Genomic DNA, 16,719 nt, shown 5'->3' with positions numbered 1-16,719 from the left:
AAGAAGAAGTGCAATACAGGACAGCCAGCTAGAGCCATGGTGTCATGGTTAAGTGGTTACACTGTTGGACTGCTATGCAGGTAAGCCATGTTCAAACCTCCCTCATGCCAATTTCTTTTATTTTTGCTGTTTGCTTTACACAAATTTGTGTCTGTATCGTGGTGTAATGTGTGTTTGCAACAGTAAGGTGTAAAGTATGGACCTATAATGACAGCTGATTCTGCGCAACTACTCTATTAGCAGCTGAAGGGAAGTGGCTTTCGAATGGGAAATGCAGAAGTTTGATGAGGTGATAAGTCTACTGAATCCTCCACTGGAAAACACATCTGGTGTGTCATACATGGCATTAGTGACAGTACATGTGTCATACAATAGGAATCTCTTTTCGACACACCTAGTTTGTATGACTGATAAGTGAGTGAGATATGCCTCCTTGCTTGGTATAGGTGTTCATATGAATGTGGATGTGATTACTCCCAATGATGAGAACAAAATAGTTTTTCATATAAGCTGCAACAAATGAATGCAACAGTTTCACAATCACACAGTTCCTCTGTGCTCTGTCACAACATGTCTTTTTAATGTTTGTTAAGTTGTTTTCTGTTTTGAATGTCTTGACTCTTGAATTCCTTTGTTGTAAATTAGTTCATGCCCATTTATTTGTTGTTTTCATTTTTGTGTCACATTTACTTGTGATGGTAACATATTCTTACCACATGACTCACATGCTATAACCAATGATAGTGTAACAACTGCCATGACTACAGAAAGAGATCAAACATCTCAATGACCAGATAGACAGTTCATAATGTTGTGGAAAAAAATGGCAAAAGGGGGTTTCAAACATGGCTCATGCACTTGGCATTCCAACACCATGACCACTTACCCACAATGCCACTGCTGTTTCACTCTGCTCTTTATTGAACTTCTTGTTCTCGGACTATTCACTGTTTCTATGAGGGTAATCCCTTTTTTTTATAAGTACAGATCTCTGTTTGTGTGGCAGTTGGTCACACTCTTATAAAGAGTGCTTCACGCGCTGTGTGTAAACATGCGAACGCCGTGCTGAGGTGCTCTGTCTTGGCTTGGCAGCCATTGAGAATGGAGCTCCCATTGGATGTTACCGGCAAGAGCAAATTGCACGCAGTTATTCTGTTTTTGAACACAAAGGGCACTGCGCCAATTGAAATCCATTGCCAATTGACAGAAGTGTATGGTGAGTCATGCATGGATGTCAAAAATGTTCGTAAGTGGTGTATAGAGTTTGCAGCTGGTCGGACCGAAATTCATGACGAACAAAAGAGCAGGAGACTGTCAGTTTCTGAGGAGACAGTGTTGAAGGTTGAGCAAAGCATGCATGAAGATCGGCGGATCACCCTGGATGATCTCTGCATGTTGGTCCCTGAGGTTTCCCGAAGCACCACTCACAGAATTTTAACAGAAACATTGGTAACAAGATGGGTGCCATGCATGCTGACTGAGGACCACATGCGGCAACAAGTTGATGCTTCCCGCACATTTCTTCACCGCCTTGTAGCTGAACAGGACAACTTTCTGGACTCAATTGTCATGCGTGACGAAACCTGGACATACCACTTTACACCTGAGACCAAGCAACAATCACACCAGTTCATAACTTTCTGAACAGCAAGGCAGTGAGCTGGTATGACATGGGCATACAAAAACTGCCACAGCATCTACAAAAATGCATTGACAGAAATGGAGATTATGTCAAAAAATAGCTAAATGTTCAAGCTGTAAACTGATGTAAACCATTGTAGAAATAAACAGGTCTATATACTTATAAAAAAATAGGAGACCTTCATTTTGGGATTACCCTCGTATTTTGCTTTTTTTTTTTTTTTTTACACAGTTCAGAAAAACCTTCTTCCTGTTTTCATGCTTGATCTGTATTCAGTTTTTGATGGGCTATCCACTGGGCCATCTTACCACTAAATCTGATGGGGATGTGATGGAGAGTTTCCCTTGTGAGAAGTACTTTAAATTACCTGGAACTAATTAATACTGAAATAACTGACACTGAAACTTTAGACATTCACAGTTTCCCATTAGCAATTTTGCACTTGTGTTAGTTACATCCTAAATTTTGAAACTGTACTTCCTGCTATTTTTCTGTATCAGATGACACCGTAGCTAATTAAATCACTAATTAAGATTTTGAATAATTAAACAAAGTGTAAAATAAATTTCAAGAGGTATGCCATATTCATAGATAGGGTATCCCAATGCTGGAGCATAAGATGGTTCTGTATACTTTTATAACTTACTAAACTTCAACATTTTTCATAAACTAGGAAGCAGTTAAGTCTTATAGACCAAGTGATACAATGAAATCAAACCTAGGCAATTTCACAACATTATGTAGTTTCCAAGATCAATAAATACCTGTAGGCCTGTCTTTAAATAGCCCACCCCACACCAAAACCACCAATATTGAGTGAGCAAGGAATGGTGTAATACCTCTGTGAAAGTCCTAGGTGCATCATCAAAAACCTAACATCTCTAAGTAGAACTGAGTTAAAATCTGAAGTCAGGATGTAAACACTAAACATCTATGCAGTCTATCTGCAAAAGTCTTTGACTATTATGTAACTGCATAGCATCTTTGTATCTTCAAATCTTCGGTGTGATAGTAAACAAAATCTACTTACTGGATTTTTAATCATGTTGTCAATTTTCTACATGGCAATAACTTGTGCATTGTATTTGCTATGATGTATTGCCACTGTGTCAAGTTTTAACCATGACTTTTAGTGTACAGTGTGTCACTGAATTATTGCTTGATTATCTATCTCTGAATATGTGGATGAAGGAATAGGTGCAATTCTCTGTACCTGTAAAAGTGGTGTACTGTGCAACGGCAACTTGCCATCAAAATCTTCAAAGCGAAAATACAGTGGGAAAGATTCATTTAATTTTAACTACTGGGTGGACTGAATCATTTGGCATAATCCTTTCTAAAGTCAGTTTTCAGCATACACTGATAAGCCAAAGCATTATGACCATTGCCCACTGTGATATTGGGTGCCAACTGGTGGCATTGTCAGCACGTGATTCAGTAACAAAGGTATTTAAGCAGAGCAGACATGGACAGGGGTCACCCTGGTGAAGATACGGGCTGCAAATGGGGAAATCCATTCAGATAAGCTACTCTGACAGATGACAGATGATTTTTACGCACATCCTGTGAATGAGTCACTCAAAAATGGTGAAACTGGTCAAATGTTCACATACTACCATCATGAGCATCTACAGAAAGAGGTAGAATAACAGTGAAACTACCACTGGGTGATAAATGGTTGGATGTCCATGACTCTTCACAGAATGTGGGATTCGAAGGCTTGTCTGCTCTGTAAAGTAAGATAGATGGTGATCTGTGCCATCTCTGCTGAAAGATCACAATGCTGGTGCATACAAAAGTGTTTCAGAGCACACTGTTCATTGTACAGTGTTGAACATTGAGCTCCACAGCAGACCATTATGTGTTCACATGTTGATCCAATGACATCATCAATTATGAATGTAGTGGGCATGGGACCATCGGGATCTGATCATCGATCAATAGAGATGTGTCGGCTCTTGAGATGAATCACTACACTAGGTCAATGGTTGTCTCCACAACACCATCATTGAAGTGAACAGTGACTTAAAACATGCAGCACACCATGGATGCAGGCTGGTGGGAGCAGTATTATGCTATGGGAGACATTCTCCTGTGCTTGCATGGGATCTGTGGTAGTAATAAAAGGCACACTGACAGCTGTGGACCATCTGCATACCTTCATGCGTGATGTCTTCTGTGACAGTGATGTCATCTTTCAGCAGTATAACTGTCCGTGTCTCAGAGCCAGACCATGCTACAGTTGTGTGAGGAGCATTATAGTGAAATCACATTGATGTTTCTGTGACCAAATTCGCCAAATTTGGGTCACTATCAGGTGCCATCACATCACAAATGAGCAGCCTGTTATTTATGTGACTTACATGACCTGTGTGTATAAATCTAATACCAAATACCTCCACAAACCTAGCAACACACTGATGGGTCCCTGATACGCAGAATCAATGACATATTTCATACCAAAGATGGACAAATGACCTATCAAGCAGGTGGTCATAATCTTTTGGCTCATCAGTGTATTCTTTCATAGCATTGAAATATAAAATTTCAAGATATGTGAACATTAACACATAAGGGACAAGCCATAAACTGCTGAAAGCTGTTGATATACTTTCCGGGATGTGAGGTCGTGGTCCAAGAACTTTTCTGCTCCTGACGTTTCGTCCAGAACTGCGCTGGACTTCCTCAGAGGCGCTGCTCCGCTGAGTCTTGCCGACTCAAGACTCAGCGGAGCAGTGCCTCTGAGGAAGTCCAGCGCAGTTCTGGATGAAACGTCAGGAGCAGGAAGGTTCTTGGACCACGACCTCACATCCCAGAAAGTATATCAACAGCCATGTCACCCGGTCGTGAAAGCCTTCATTCTGCTGAAAGCTCACAGGAATACGCTGTGGTATAGGACTATGTATCAAATGTTTCTTCAAAGTAGACCACACTGAAAGTTTATTTTATGTGATCATGTATGTTTTCAACACAATGAATGGCTATTGTTAACAATTCCTGGAAATTTCATTAACTTTTGACTAATAATTGCTGTGCTACAGCAATTTAAATAAAATGCTGCAGTCCTGTACCAGCTGTGTGAACTACCACGAGTAGACTAGCTGTGAGCATATAAACTACTGGTTTGAAGGGTTAACAAATACAGTAACCTCAACCCAAGCCAGTTTGGTTTCCAAAAAGGCACCTCTGCTCAAATCATATTTGAATGATAGACAAAAAAAATATAGTTCTCAAGAATTTGGAAAGTACAGCACTCCATACTAGCAGGACACCATGACCTGTGGAGTACAACAAGTTTCTGTGCTGCATCCTCTGCTATTTGTTATATTTGTAAATGACCATCCAATGTGAACAATTCTCAAACACACTTTACTCTCTCTCCAGATGACACAAATGAATCTGTTGAGAAAATATATAACAGCAACAGAGAGAGCATGGGAAAAACACAATATTTGGACGGGCCCTGAAAAGTTTCGCTGCAAATGGTCTGACACTTAATGTCACCAAGACACAACTAATACTGTTCTGTGTGAGACACATAACAGAGGAAGAAACGTAAATAAAATAAATTGATAGTGAAATAATGGATGTTTAGTCCTCCATATTCCTGGAACCACACATAGACAAGTTAAATTGGTCTGCACATACCCTGGAATTGTCTAAAAGACTGAGCTCAGGAGTATTTGCTATCATACTATTGCTTTGACTGCTAATAAGGTAGCAACCATAAATGTATACTTGCACTATTCCCTTAGGTCATGTCTTAACATGTATGTCATACTATCCTGGTGCAACCAAAGACATGTAAAGAAGGTCTTTACAGTACAAAAGCAAATGATCACAATTATGTATGGAGCCCACCCAAAAAGTTCATGTAGGTACTTATTCAAACAGCTAGGCACCTTCACCATGACATCTCTGTTACAGTTACGCATGGTGCAGATTTCAGCCCACCAAACCCATGTCTTTTGGCCTGGCTGTATGGTACACTGGACAACCTGGCTGGTCCACCAAATTCTGCAGTTCAGTACAGTCCATTGTACCAGTCCAGCTGGGTTGACATGCCCTGCCAGCCCGCTGCTTCCTCAGCTTATCCAGTTTGTTACTCTCCAGGCCAGCATATCACTTCCATTGCATTCTGTTCTGCTTTCATTCACAAACCCTACATTTCTCCTTCTTTATTGTTACAATGCTTAAGTATTTCTAACTATGTGGGAAAGGCTGATGGCTGTTTCACTAAATTTGCAAGACTGCATGCTTCACACTGTAGTGCCAGTTCATTCACCTTTTTACCTCCAACTAGTTAGAGTCAACATAGGTATTTCTTTTTTGGTGTGTGACACCAACAAAATAACGAAACATCTTTGATAATATTATATGCCCCCCTCCCATGAACCATAGACCTTGCCGTTGGTGGGGAGGCTTGCGTGCCTCAGCGATACAGATAGCCGTACCGTAGGTGCAACCACAACGGAGGGGTATCTGTTGAGAAGCCAGATAAACGTGTGGTTCCTGAAGAGGGGCAGCAGCCTTTTCAGTAGTTGCAGGGGCAATAGTCTGGATGATTGACTGATCTGGCCTTGTAACACTAACCAAAATGGCCTTGGTGTGCTGTTACTGTGAACGGCTGAAAGCAAGGGGAAACTACAGCCATAATTTTTCCCGAGGGCATGCAGCTTTACTGTATGGTTAATGACATTGTAATTCTGTCAGAGACAGCAAAGGACTTGGAAGAGCAGCTGAATGGAATGGACAGTGTCTTGAAAGGAGAATATAAGATGAACATCAACAAAAACAAAATGAGGATAATGGAATGTAGTCGAATTAAGTCGGGTGATGCTGAGGGAATTAGATTAGGAAATGAGACACTTAAAGTAGTAAAGGAGTTTTGCTATTTGGGGAGCAAAATAACTGATGATGGTCGAAGTAGAGAGGATATAAAATGTAGACTGGCAATGGCAAGGAAAGCGTTTCTGAAGAAGAGAAATTTGTTAACATTGAGTATAGATTTAAGGGTCAGGAAGTCGTTTCTGAAAGTATTTGTATGGAGTGTAGCCATGTGTGGAAGTGAAATGTGGATGATAAATAGTTTAGATAAGAAGAGAATAGAAGCTTTCGAAATGTGGTGCTACAGAAGAATGCTGAAGATTAGATGGGTTGATCACGTAACTAATGAGGAGGTATTGAATAGAATTGGGGAGAAGAGGAGTTTGTGGCACAACTTGACTAGAAGAAGGGATCGGTTGGTAGGACATGTTCTGAGGCATCAAGGGGTCACCAATTTAGTATTGGAGGGTAGCAGGGAGGGTAAAAATCATAGAGGGAGACCAAGAGATGAATACACTAAGCAGATTCAGAAGGATGTAGGTTGCAGTAGGTACTGGGAGATGAAGAAGCTTGCACAGGATAGAGTAGCATGGAGAGCTACATCAAACCAGTCTCAGGATTGAGGACCACAACAACAACAATATTAAATAGGAAATATTTCCTAATGTTCTGCAAAATTATATTTATTTGGCCATGAACTGACTCTTGGCTTCTTGGGCCACCTTTAAGTGACAACCGAATATTGCAAACAAAGATATTACTTTCGTTGAAGATTAAAAAATGATGACCAGCAAGAAAAGTGTTTAAATAGGAAAGTGTTACAGTGTCTGCTATGTAGAAATAGTTACATTAACTAAAAAAAGAGAGCAAATCTTTTTATGTGCACATACATTTAACAACTGATGAAAAATAAAGTTGAATTTACAATTTCAATCTGTTATTTGTAACTAAAACTTAATTTAACAGAGGATAAAAAGGAAATTGAGTCTGGTCATTTAACACTAAGCTGTCATTCTGTCTCATATGTCTGTTGATTTCCAGTGGAGTCGGCTTTGTGCTTTTCTTTACAGAGTGTAAAACTTCACATCCTACATCATATGATTGGTTTTCTGTTAAAAGGTGATTGGCAAAGTCTGAATTTTTATTTCCCAATCTGTGGCTCAAATTGCCTGAGCAGGCTGAAACCTGTGCCATGCATGACTCTAATCCCAGTACATTACTTCCCTTACATTTTTTGTTGCTGAGAATTTAAAATTGTGCAGAATTAATGCTGCGTGTCAGAGATGTAACACTAGAAGTAATTATAATTCCATATAGAGCTAAAAAGACTCAGCAAAATCCAAAATGGAATTCCCTACTCTAGAACATAGCTGTACAATGCTCTTTTATTTAATATCATGTCCTAGATTACTAGTCAAAACAGATTTTAAAAACTGATAAACAGCACCTTCTGGAAAAATATTTCTATTCCTCACAAGAATTTTATAATAACGCATAATTGTGAGAATTGTTATGTAGTGCAATGTAGAGTGATTAATATGAATTTCATTGTTAACTGCTGTTTGTCTTTACAAATGACTGTTTTATATACAAACCAATATATAAGAGAAAAGTGTGCATATTTATTATAAATGCTTCACATGTTCAACATCCTTGTGATGTATATGCCCATGGATCTATGGATCTTGAAGTAAAATAAAGTGAAATAAATAAAATCTGTGTTTTTGACAGCATAACCACAATGTTTCTTTCAAATGTAATGTCAGTGATAATTTCTAAATTTAATTCTAATTTTGCACTCGATTCCTCTGAAGTGCTAAAGGGTCTATCAAGGTTATTTGTCTTCTTACAGACATTTATTAAGTTCTTAGCAGTGAGTTTACATGGTTTTATTATAAACTGATGTGAAAAATTTACTCCTTGTACAGTCTCACTTTGTTAAACCTTCCCTCAGTTTACTTAATTATTTTTCAATATTCTTCTTAAGATTGCTTTTTACTGATTAAAATAACATATTGTAATTAACGTCTTATCTCTCTATTTTTAATGTTTATTTTATCTCCTTTTTTGGGCAATGGATGCAGTAACACTGTCATATATTCCCTTAGGATGTTCTCTGCATTACAGGTCTCCCCAAATAGTGCTTTTACATCCCCACCAATTTTGTCCTCCATATATGAGCGATTCTGTGACTACTGAGTCCCTGCTTGTTTTGTTTATGTTTTTCATTTCTCTTATTATTTTCCTGCTTTCTTATTAATTGAGAGGCTTCTCTTCTCATTCTTGTACTTGTTCAGATAATGCCATTTCTTCAGGTTTTGTAATGTCGTGATGTGTTTGGGTGTAATTTGCTTGATGTTGGCAACTTTGTTCATTATTGATGATTATGTTTCCTTTTTAATCTTTGAAACAGGGAGTCAATGTTGTTAGTTTCATCATAAAAATTTTGTAGGAATTATGTATATTGGTTTAGAAGGAGTTTTGAGTAGGCGAGATGCAAAAGCCGCTAAATGGATTTTTTGTCCATTTTGAGTTGAGCACACTACCGATAGATTTTTTTGGAGATGACATGAATGAATAGGTTTCAGGGTACAACCCACTATAAATGGTTGAAATTGGCAGTAGAAAATAATGGTCAGTTGCAAAAGCCACTAACTGCATGTTGCCTTTGGGCGCAAAGCCCGCTAAATCTCCAACATTTGCAAAACCTGCCAAGTTCAAAAGTCATCGCAGTCGCTGTGCCATGTCTGGATGCAAGGAATGCCAACTGACATCAGACTTGCCAATCTAGACATTCAAAGCTACCTTGAAGTTTGTTACGATTTGAAGGGATATTTTTCTTATTCAGAGTTAGGTTGGCTGCACTGTAGTGAATATAAACGCAACAATGAAGCTCTTGCTGCCAATGTATTGTCAAAATATATGCCAGTAAGCATACTTCAGCTGATCAGTTAGGTGTTTGTTGACACACTTGTGTGAGCATTTTGATGGAAATAAGGGATTTTTTGGACAGTTTAAATGTAGAAGGAGGTAGAAATGAAGTGGGAGTAATTGAAAAAGTAAGGATTTTCCAAGAAGTTGAACCCATCGTTGTAGTTGCAAAAGCCCAGAACAGGACCAAGGGCAACGGTCTCTCCTGGAAAAGGAAGAGGCATCCTGATTAGTGAAAAAGAGATGTTTCCAAAACAGAAGGGTAAGAACATGAAAAGTATTATTAAAGCAATGTTACGCAATGAATACTGTGTTGACACAAACTGTTATGACATATGTGGCAGGATTAGTGAAAGTTAATGGTAACTGGCATTTGCAGATTCAGAAAGCCAAAAAAAAAAAAGAACATGTTTATAAAAAGCAAAAACAAGGAAACTTCTCTAGTTTGTGGAGAGCACTTCTACAACTTTGAAGTTGAAGATGGGAAGAGCATCCTGAAGAGGGGAAAAAATTTCAGCAAAGAAAACGGCCCAACACCCATCACAGCTGGTATAAAACTTTCGCCGGCCGAAGTGGCCGTGCGGTTAAAGGCGCTGCAGTCTGGAACCGCAAGACCGCTACAGTCGCAGGTTCGAATCCTGCCTCGGGCATGGATGTTTGTGATGTCCTTAGGTTAGTTAGGTTTAACTAGTTCTAAGTTCTAGGGGACTAATGACCTCAGCAGTTGAGTCCCATAGTGCTCAGAGCCATTTGAACCATTTAAAACTTTCAGAAGCCAAACTCGGAGATGTCAACCAGCTTTTGGAGCTTCGCTTTGGTGAAGACTGAGTGACCAACGACAAACTTGAATTCTACACCAAGGTGTTAGACAAGAAGGAAGGCACTCCAATATCGCTCCTGCCAGGGTCAACAATCTGTAGATGACAGAAGCAATTTTGAGTTGATGGGCAGTATTGATGTTGATGTCACATAAAAGAAATTTTCAGTTAATTTCATTTTCTAGAATCTTTTTGTCACTGTTTTACTTAGGATGCGACTTACTGCAAATTTTATTATTTTCTAAAATTTTGTTGATGTATTACTCAGATGAAATTTGGAGCTTATTTTATTTTCTACAATATCTTGTGATGTCAAAAACATAATGGTGTATTTTTTTTTAAAAAAAAAAAAAAGGAAAAAGCTAATGCTGAGCATTCTTATCTCCTCTCTTTTTGATGTTAAGTAAGTCAGTTTTTTGTGGCAAACTAAAGTCACATTTGATTTTTTATGTTCCAATCTTGTAGAATTTTCAGACTTCTCTTTGAAATAAAATGTATTCTGTTTGTATCCACAATAATTAAATTCCACCATTCTGTCATTCCTAACATATCATCAAATAGTGGATTTTGCAACCAAATGTTTGTTTTGGAATTGGATTGATACATTTGCAAAACCTAATAACTGCATAAATTGGGTGCAAAAACTGCTAACTCAGTATTTTATATAAGATTTCAACACGTAAAACTCAATCACAGATTTAAACCATTGATACTGTGTAATAAATTATTTTTTTACTTATTTTTTAAAAGAAATGAAGTCTTTAACTTTAATAGTTTGAATGGGACAAATTTTTCACAATGATCTCAGTTTCATTTATCGTGGAGTTAGCAGCTTTTGCATCTGGGCTACTCTTTTATAGTTCTTTATCTAGTTGTTAAGTATTTTATTTCATCTGTTTGCCTAATTTTGTTTTGGATGTCTCCTCTGCACTTTGCACGTTCTTCAGTCTTCTAGCTGCTTTGTTGTATTCTTATCCCACATTTTAACTCTTATTTGTAATCCTAGTTCACAGACTTCCTTCCATCACAGTTGCCTCTTTTATTTTTCTAAATAAGGTTGCTTGCTCTGCTGCTCCTAGTATTGATATTATTATTTCTAGCTGCTTGTGGCTACTTGTTACTTTTACCCCATCATTGTATCCATTCAAAATCTACTACGTGGATGTTAAATCTTGCAGTGTGTACTTCAGCATCCCTATATAGACATTTTACTTTCTTTTTTTTATGTGTCAGCTTCAGCTTCCTTTTTATTGGATAGTGGTCAAGGGCATAGTCACTCCTTCCATAAAATGTAGACGTTGAGTCTCCTTGCAGGTATAATAAGTGATAGCAACATGGTCAAAATGGAGTCTGTCTAATGACTGTTTGGTTATTTTCACAGTTGTTTCTTAAGCTTCTTCTGCATGTTGGTTTCCTGAACTTCATGTTAATTCATCACCCAGTTCCACCAAGCTCTTACCACCAATGATTATGCTAGTGTGCACAGTCAATCATCAGTGATCGTAAGCAAACAGCTCCTTCCAGTCTGCTCTCTCAAGTCCGCTAGTCCCTGGAACTCTATGTAGTATTTCTTTCTGTTTTTCTTTCCTCCATTATTGTATTCTTGTGACATTTTGTTGATTCCTCTTGCTTAGTGGTGCATGCACATTTAAAATTTTATACTTTTGTTCATGTTTCTAGTGGTGAGAGTTGTCATACATGGTAAGTTGATGCTGAGTTTCAGCATCATGTTGGTCAGCAAATTCTGTAATAATATTTGTGTTCCAAACATTTGTATCCCTTTTCTATTATATACTTTTGAACTGGTCTCCTTTAAAAACTCAGTATTCATCTGATTACGATATACATTTGGCTATATCTCTTGTACAGCTAAAATTTCGGTTTTCATTTCCCCATTATATTAAAGGTCTGGTGTGCAATGATCCTGGGCTTCAACAATACAAGGCCAGGTTTTCTCAATGTACTTTTCATCTTTGTTGGCTTGTTACCATTAGTAGGTAACTACAGAATCTTGCATTTCCTGCTACTACAACTTGTTTTGCTAGACCAAAAGGCCCAATGCTCATATTATCATCATATTACTGGTATAATTTCATATAACTGCAATGATTTAGCAAGTTCTGAAATTCATGTTTTTTACATAATGTATTAAATGCATATCATATATTGACATATTCCTGTGTTAGCAGAACTTCATACAATAAGTAATCCTTGCATCAGAAAAAACTGTGTCAATTTGGTCTTTTTTGGCTTTTCCATTTCCATAGCAAATTATGAGATCAGGAGCTCACAGTTCATATAGCCTGAGTAATAAAAAATTAAACTTGAATACAAAATTATTAGTTTAAATAAGTTAATCAAATCACTGAAGTTATAATGCATCCATCATAATACTCTTGGTAATTTAGACATCAGAAAAATGTGGTTGTGGAATTAAAGTCACAGAAAAGATTCTTGTTTGAGAAAGTTCTCTGCCATAGGCCATGATGCACATTTAAAAAGCTTGCACAATGATAGCTGTCAAAGCAGCTATGCATTGCAATTCCAGAGAATGGACTGATTTTCTATTAAATTCCATGTAGGGTAATCTGTGAACAAACACACAACCTGAATTCAATCAAATATCCACAATGAACATTCTACTATTTCAACAACCAGGTTGCACACCTGATCTCATATCTCTTACCTTGTTGCCTCTCTGTCTCCCACATTCACACAAGCATCTTCAAAATCACTGAGTACTGCTTGGAGAGGACATGAGGATAACTTTGCATGCAGCCACTCGTAGTTAAATAAGACATTTTCAAACAAATCCTGGAATCTTCTTGATCTAACCAGATGGAAAGGCAGTTCTCCAAACTGAAATATAGAATTATATTCATAAAGACTTTTGACATGCATGAGATATTCATGCAAAAACAGTATCCTTCTGTGTATCTTATGAAATCATATATTTCAGTAGTGTGCTTACATTTTGCGGCATGTAGTTGCAGCTGTAGCGGTTATAAAGCTAAGTACTGACAAAGTTTCTTTTGTGTTGTTATACAGTTATTAAATTTAATAGTTTTCAGTGGTGTTTCATGCTGTTTGTGATGAAATAATGATTTAACAAACTTTTGGAAACATTCACTCTCTGTGTTTTTTAGAGTTTTCTGTGCATTGAAATCGGTTATTAAATTTCATGCTTTAGTTTTCAGCTGACATTTCTTCTTGTTTCTAGTGAAATATCTCAGTAAAATTTTCATTCATTGTTTTAACTTCATCAAGTGTTCCAATGGCCACTTGAATTTTTATTTTTAGCTAATAATTTTGTGAAGTTTTGTTGGTATTGGTATTAGCTGTGATGTAGTAGTATTAATACAAGTAGTTGCTTTCTTAGTACACAGAAAATTTCGAGACCACTATTGTTACTATAAATAGTTCTAGTGGTGTAACTGAACTTGGGTAACATAGACATATAGCTTTACCATGAGTGAGAAGTGTGGGCTCTGTTGCAGGTTCGTCAGTAGTGGGTTATGGTGAGGGATTTGTTCAAAGTATTTTCATTTGGGGGGGGGGGGGATGCAGTGGGGTTCCAGTTGGCATTCTAGCATGGTGATCCTCTCCTGGAAATGCAGAGTCTGTAGTAGAAATAAGTTGACAGAGGAGCAGGAGCATAAGATCTGTGCCCTTCAGGTGCAGTTAAAATGCGCAAAGGAGGAACTACATATGTAGAGGAGGGTGAAGGGTGGTGGGGAATGGGAACTTGCAGTTGGCAAGAAGGCACCTAGGAGGAGGAGGTATCCAGACAGTTATACTTTGCGTATATGCAATAGATTTGTCCAACTGTCAGAATTGAGTGGTGAGGAGCCTCTTGTGGCTGTAGATGTAGGGAACATGCAGCAGTCCTCAGCAGTTAGGAGGCCTAGGTCAGTTGCAAAGTCTAACAGAAAGAAGGAGGTTCTGCTACTAGGTAATTCACATGGTAGAGGTGTGGGCTAGCAGTTTCAGGAAGTGTTGGGGAGTGAGTACCAGGTCACCAGAATTGTGAAGCCTAGTCCAGGGTTGGCTCAGGTGACTGACAGCATATGGGAGTTATGTAAGAATTTTATGAAGGAGGATCAGGTAGTGATAGTGGGTCGAGCAGGGAACAGTCTTGATAGAGACAGGGAATATTATGTAGGTGGCGACCTGGTAAAGATAGCTATTCAAACTGGTGACACTAATGTGCATTTTGTGCAAATGTTCCAGCATCATGATCAGCCTCATCTTAATGCGGCTGTTAGGCGCATTAACATGGGGCTGGAGGGGGCGCTGATGGCAGAGGGCATAGGTCACTTTTCAGTGGTGCCAGTTGGGTCTATCAGTAGATCGGGTTTCACTAGGCATGGTCTGCACCTCAGTAGGTATGGGAAGGGGTATAGTGGATGGTGGTGATATCACTCATGGAAAAATTCCTGTAGTAGCTGGCATTAGAGCTGCACCTTTTTTAGATTGAAGTCAGCTGATAGCTATACCTGCTTAAAGGAAGTCCCTCTAACTAAGGACTCACCCTCAGAGGATGCCACGTTTCCTAGTAGAGAAGGAATTAGCATATTTCATCAAAATATAGGAGGTATTAGAGATAAGATTAGTGAACTGCTTATAGATGTTGACTCTGAAATTATTAGTATGTTGGAGCACCACTTAAGTAATTTGACAATTCAGAGCCTTCCTTTACCAGGATACAGATTAGCTGGCAGTTTTTTCAAGGAGTTCCTTGTGGGGTGGGGGAGTGGCTATGCACAAAAAAACAGTATTCCATTTCAGCCTATAGAGGTATCAAGGAACTGCACTGAACATATATTTGAATGTTGTGCAGGGACAGTCGAATTTAGTGACACTAAACTGCTAATTGTTGTTGTTTATAGGTCCCTTAACTCTGACTTCAGAGTATTTCTGCTCAAACTAGAGAGGGTTCTTGATTGTAGGAAGTACCAGAAATTTGTTACATGTCATGACTTCAACATAAATTTTGTATATGATGGTGCAAGAAAAAGGATGTTGGTAGATCGCCTAAATTTATACAGTCTCATGCAGACTGTGTTTTTTTCCAACTATGGTGCAGGGGAACAGCAGCACAGCCATAGACAATATTTTATTCATTCTTCATTACTAATCACATAGGCTGCGATGGGCGGGTCACATAGCCCGAATGCATGAGGGCAGGTCAGCGCGCAGAGTACTGGTAGGGCACTTAGAGGGAAAACGTCCTGTGGGGAGACCGAGGTGTAGATGGGAAGACAATGTGAAGGCTGATTTGAAGAGCCTAGGTATTGAAGGTGAATGGAAGGAAATAGCCCAAGACAGGGACAGATGGCGAAAATACGTTGCTGCGGTAATAGACTCTTGAGTCCAGTATGACCAGTGAGTGTATGTGTGTGTGTATTCTTCATTACTAGATGAGCATTCTGTAAGTAAAAGGGTGAATGGCCTTTCAGACCATGATGCACAAATTTTAACACTAAAAGGCTTTTGTACTCAGATAATGTCACATGTAATTACAAACTATGAAGTGAAGTTAATCCTTGTAAGGAACAAGAGTGGCAGGATGTTTATAGTGCCGATAACATAGATGATAAATATAATGCTTACCTTAACACATTTCTCATGCTCTTTGAGAGTTGCTTTCCACTAGAACTTCTAAACGGGGTACTAGCAGTAATAGGCAGCCTGGGTGGCTGACCAGTCGGATAAGGATATCATGTAGAACAAAGTGGGAATTATATCAAAATGTTAGAAGTAGTCACAATTATGCTACAGTAGCCCATGACAAACTGTACTGTAAGATGCTTAAAAACATTATTAGGAAGGCAAAGCGTATGTGGTATGCAAACAGAATAGCTAATTCAGAGGATAAAATTAAAACCGTATGGTCAGTTGTGAAGGAAGTGTCTGGTCAGCAGCACAAGGTCAATGTTATAAAGTCAGTTTGCAGTAAAAGATTTCTGTTACTGATAAATCAGATATATATACAGTATTAAACAATCATTTACTGAGCATTGCGGATGAATTAAATAAAAATTTAGCTTCTACAGGGAATCATATAACTCTCTTGGCAAATGCCTTTCTGAGATTGATGTCTGAAATACTCCTCTGTGATACAGACAAGGGAAAGGTTGAGTCAATAATTAAATCACTGAAGACTGAGGACTCTTGTGGTTATGATGGAGTGCCTAGCAGAATATTAAAGTACTATGCTGCACCCGTTAGCCCTGTATTTAGCTATATTTGTAATTTTTCCTTTAGGAATCGTCAGTTTCCTGAATGATTACAGTAGTCAGTAGTAAATCCGCTTTATAAAAATGGAGAAAGGGATAATGTAGACATTTTTAGACCTATTCCTGTGCCATCAGTGTTTGATAAAGTTATTGAAAAGGCTGTGTATGTAATGATAATTGATCATTTTATATCACAAAATTTGCTATCAAATGTACAGTTTGGCTTTAGAAGTCATTTAACAAATGAAAATGCTACATTCTC

At 38.3% G+C, this 16,719-nt stretch overlaps 1 protein-coding gene across 1 annotated transcript in view; it reads right to left on the bottom strand.

Annotated features, from left to right (window-relative positions):
* The window catches only part of LOC124722253 (NACHT and WD repeat domain-containing protein 2), a 312,786-nt gene that overhangs the window by 156,098 nt on the left and 139,969 nt on the right, over positions 1-16,719 (bottom strand). The window contains exon 15 of the mRNA XM_047247442.1: positions 12,905-13,077. Within this exon, the coding sequence (XP_047103398.1) occupies positions 12,905-13,077 (173 nt within the window). The remainder of the gene's footprint in view (positions 1-12,904; positions 13,078-16,719) is intronic.

This window comes from Schistocerca piceifrons, chromosome X, assembly GCF_021461385.2.
Source record: "Schistocerca piceifrons isolate TAMUIC-IGC-003096 chromosome X, iqSchPice1.1, whole genome shotgun sequence".
Classification (NCBI taxonomy): domain Eukaryota; kingdom Metazoa; phylum Arthropoda; class Insecta; order Orthoptera; family Acrididae; genus Schistocerca; species Schistocerca piceifrons.
The sequence above is the reverse complement of the archived record's forward strand: the minus strand, read 5'-3'. Positions and strand labels throughout refer to the sequence as shown.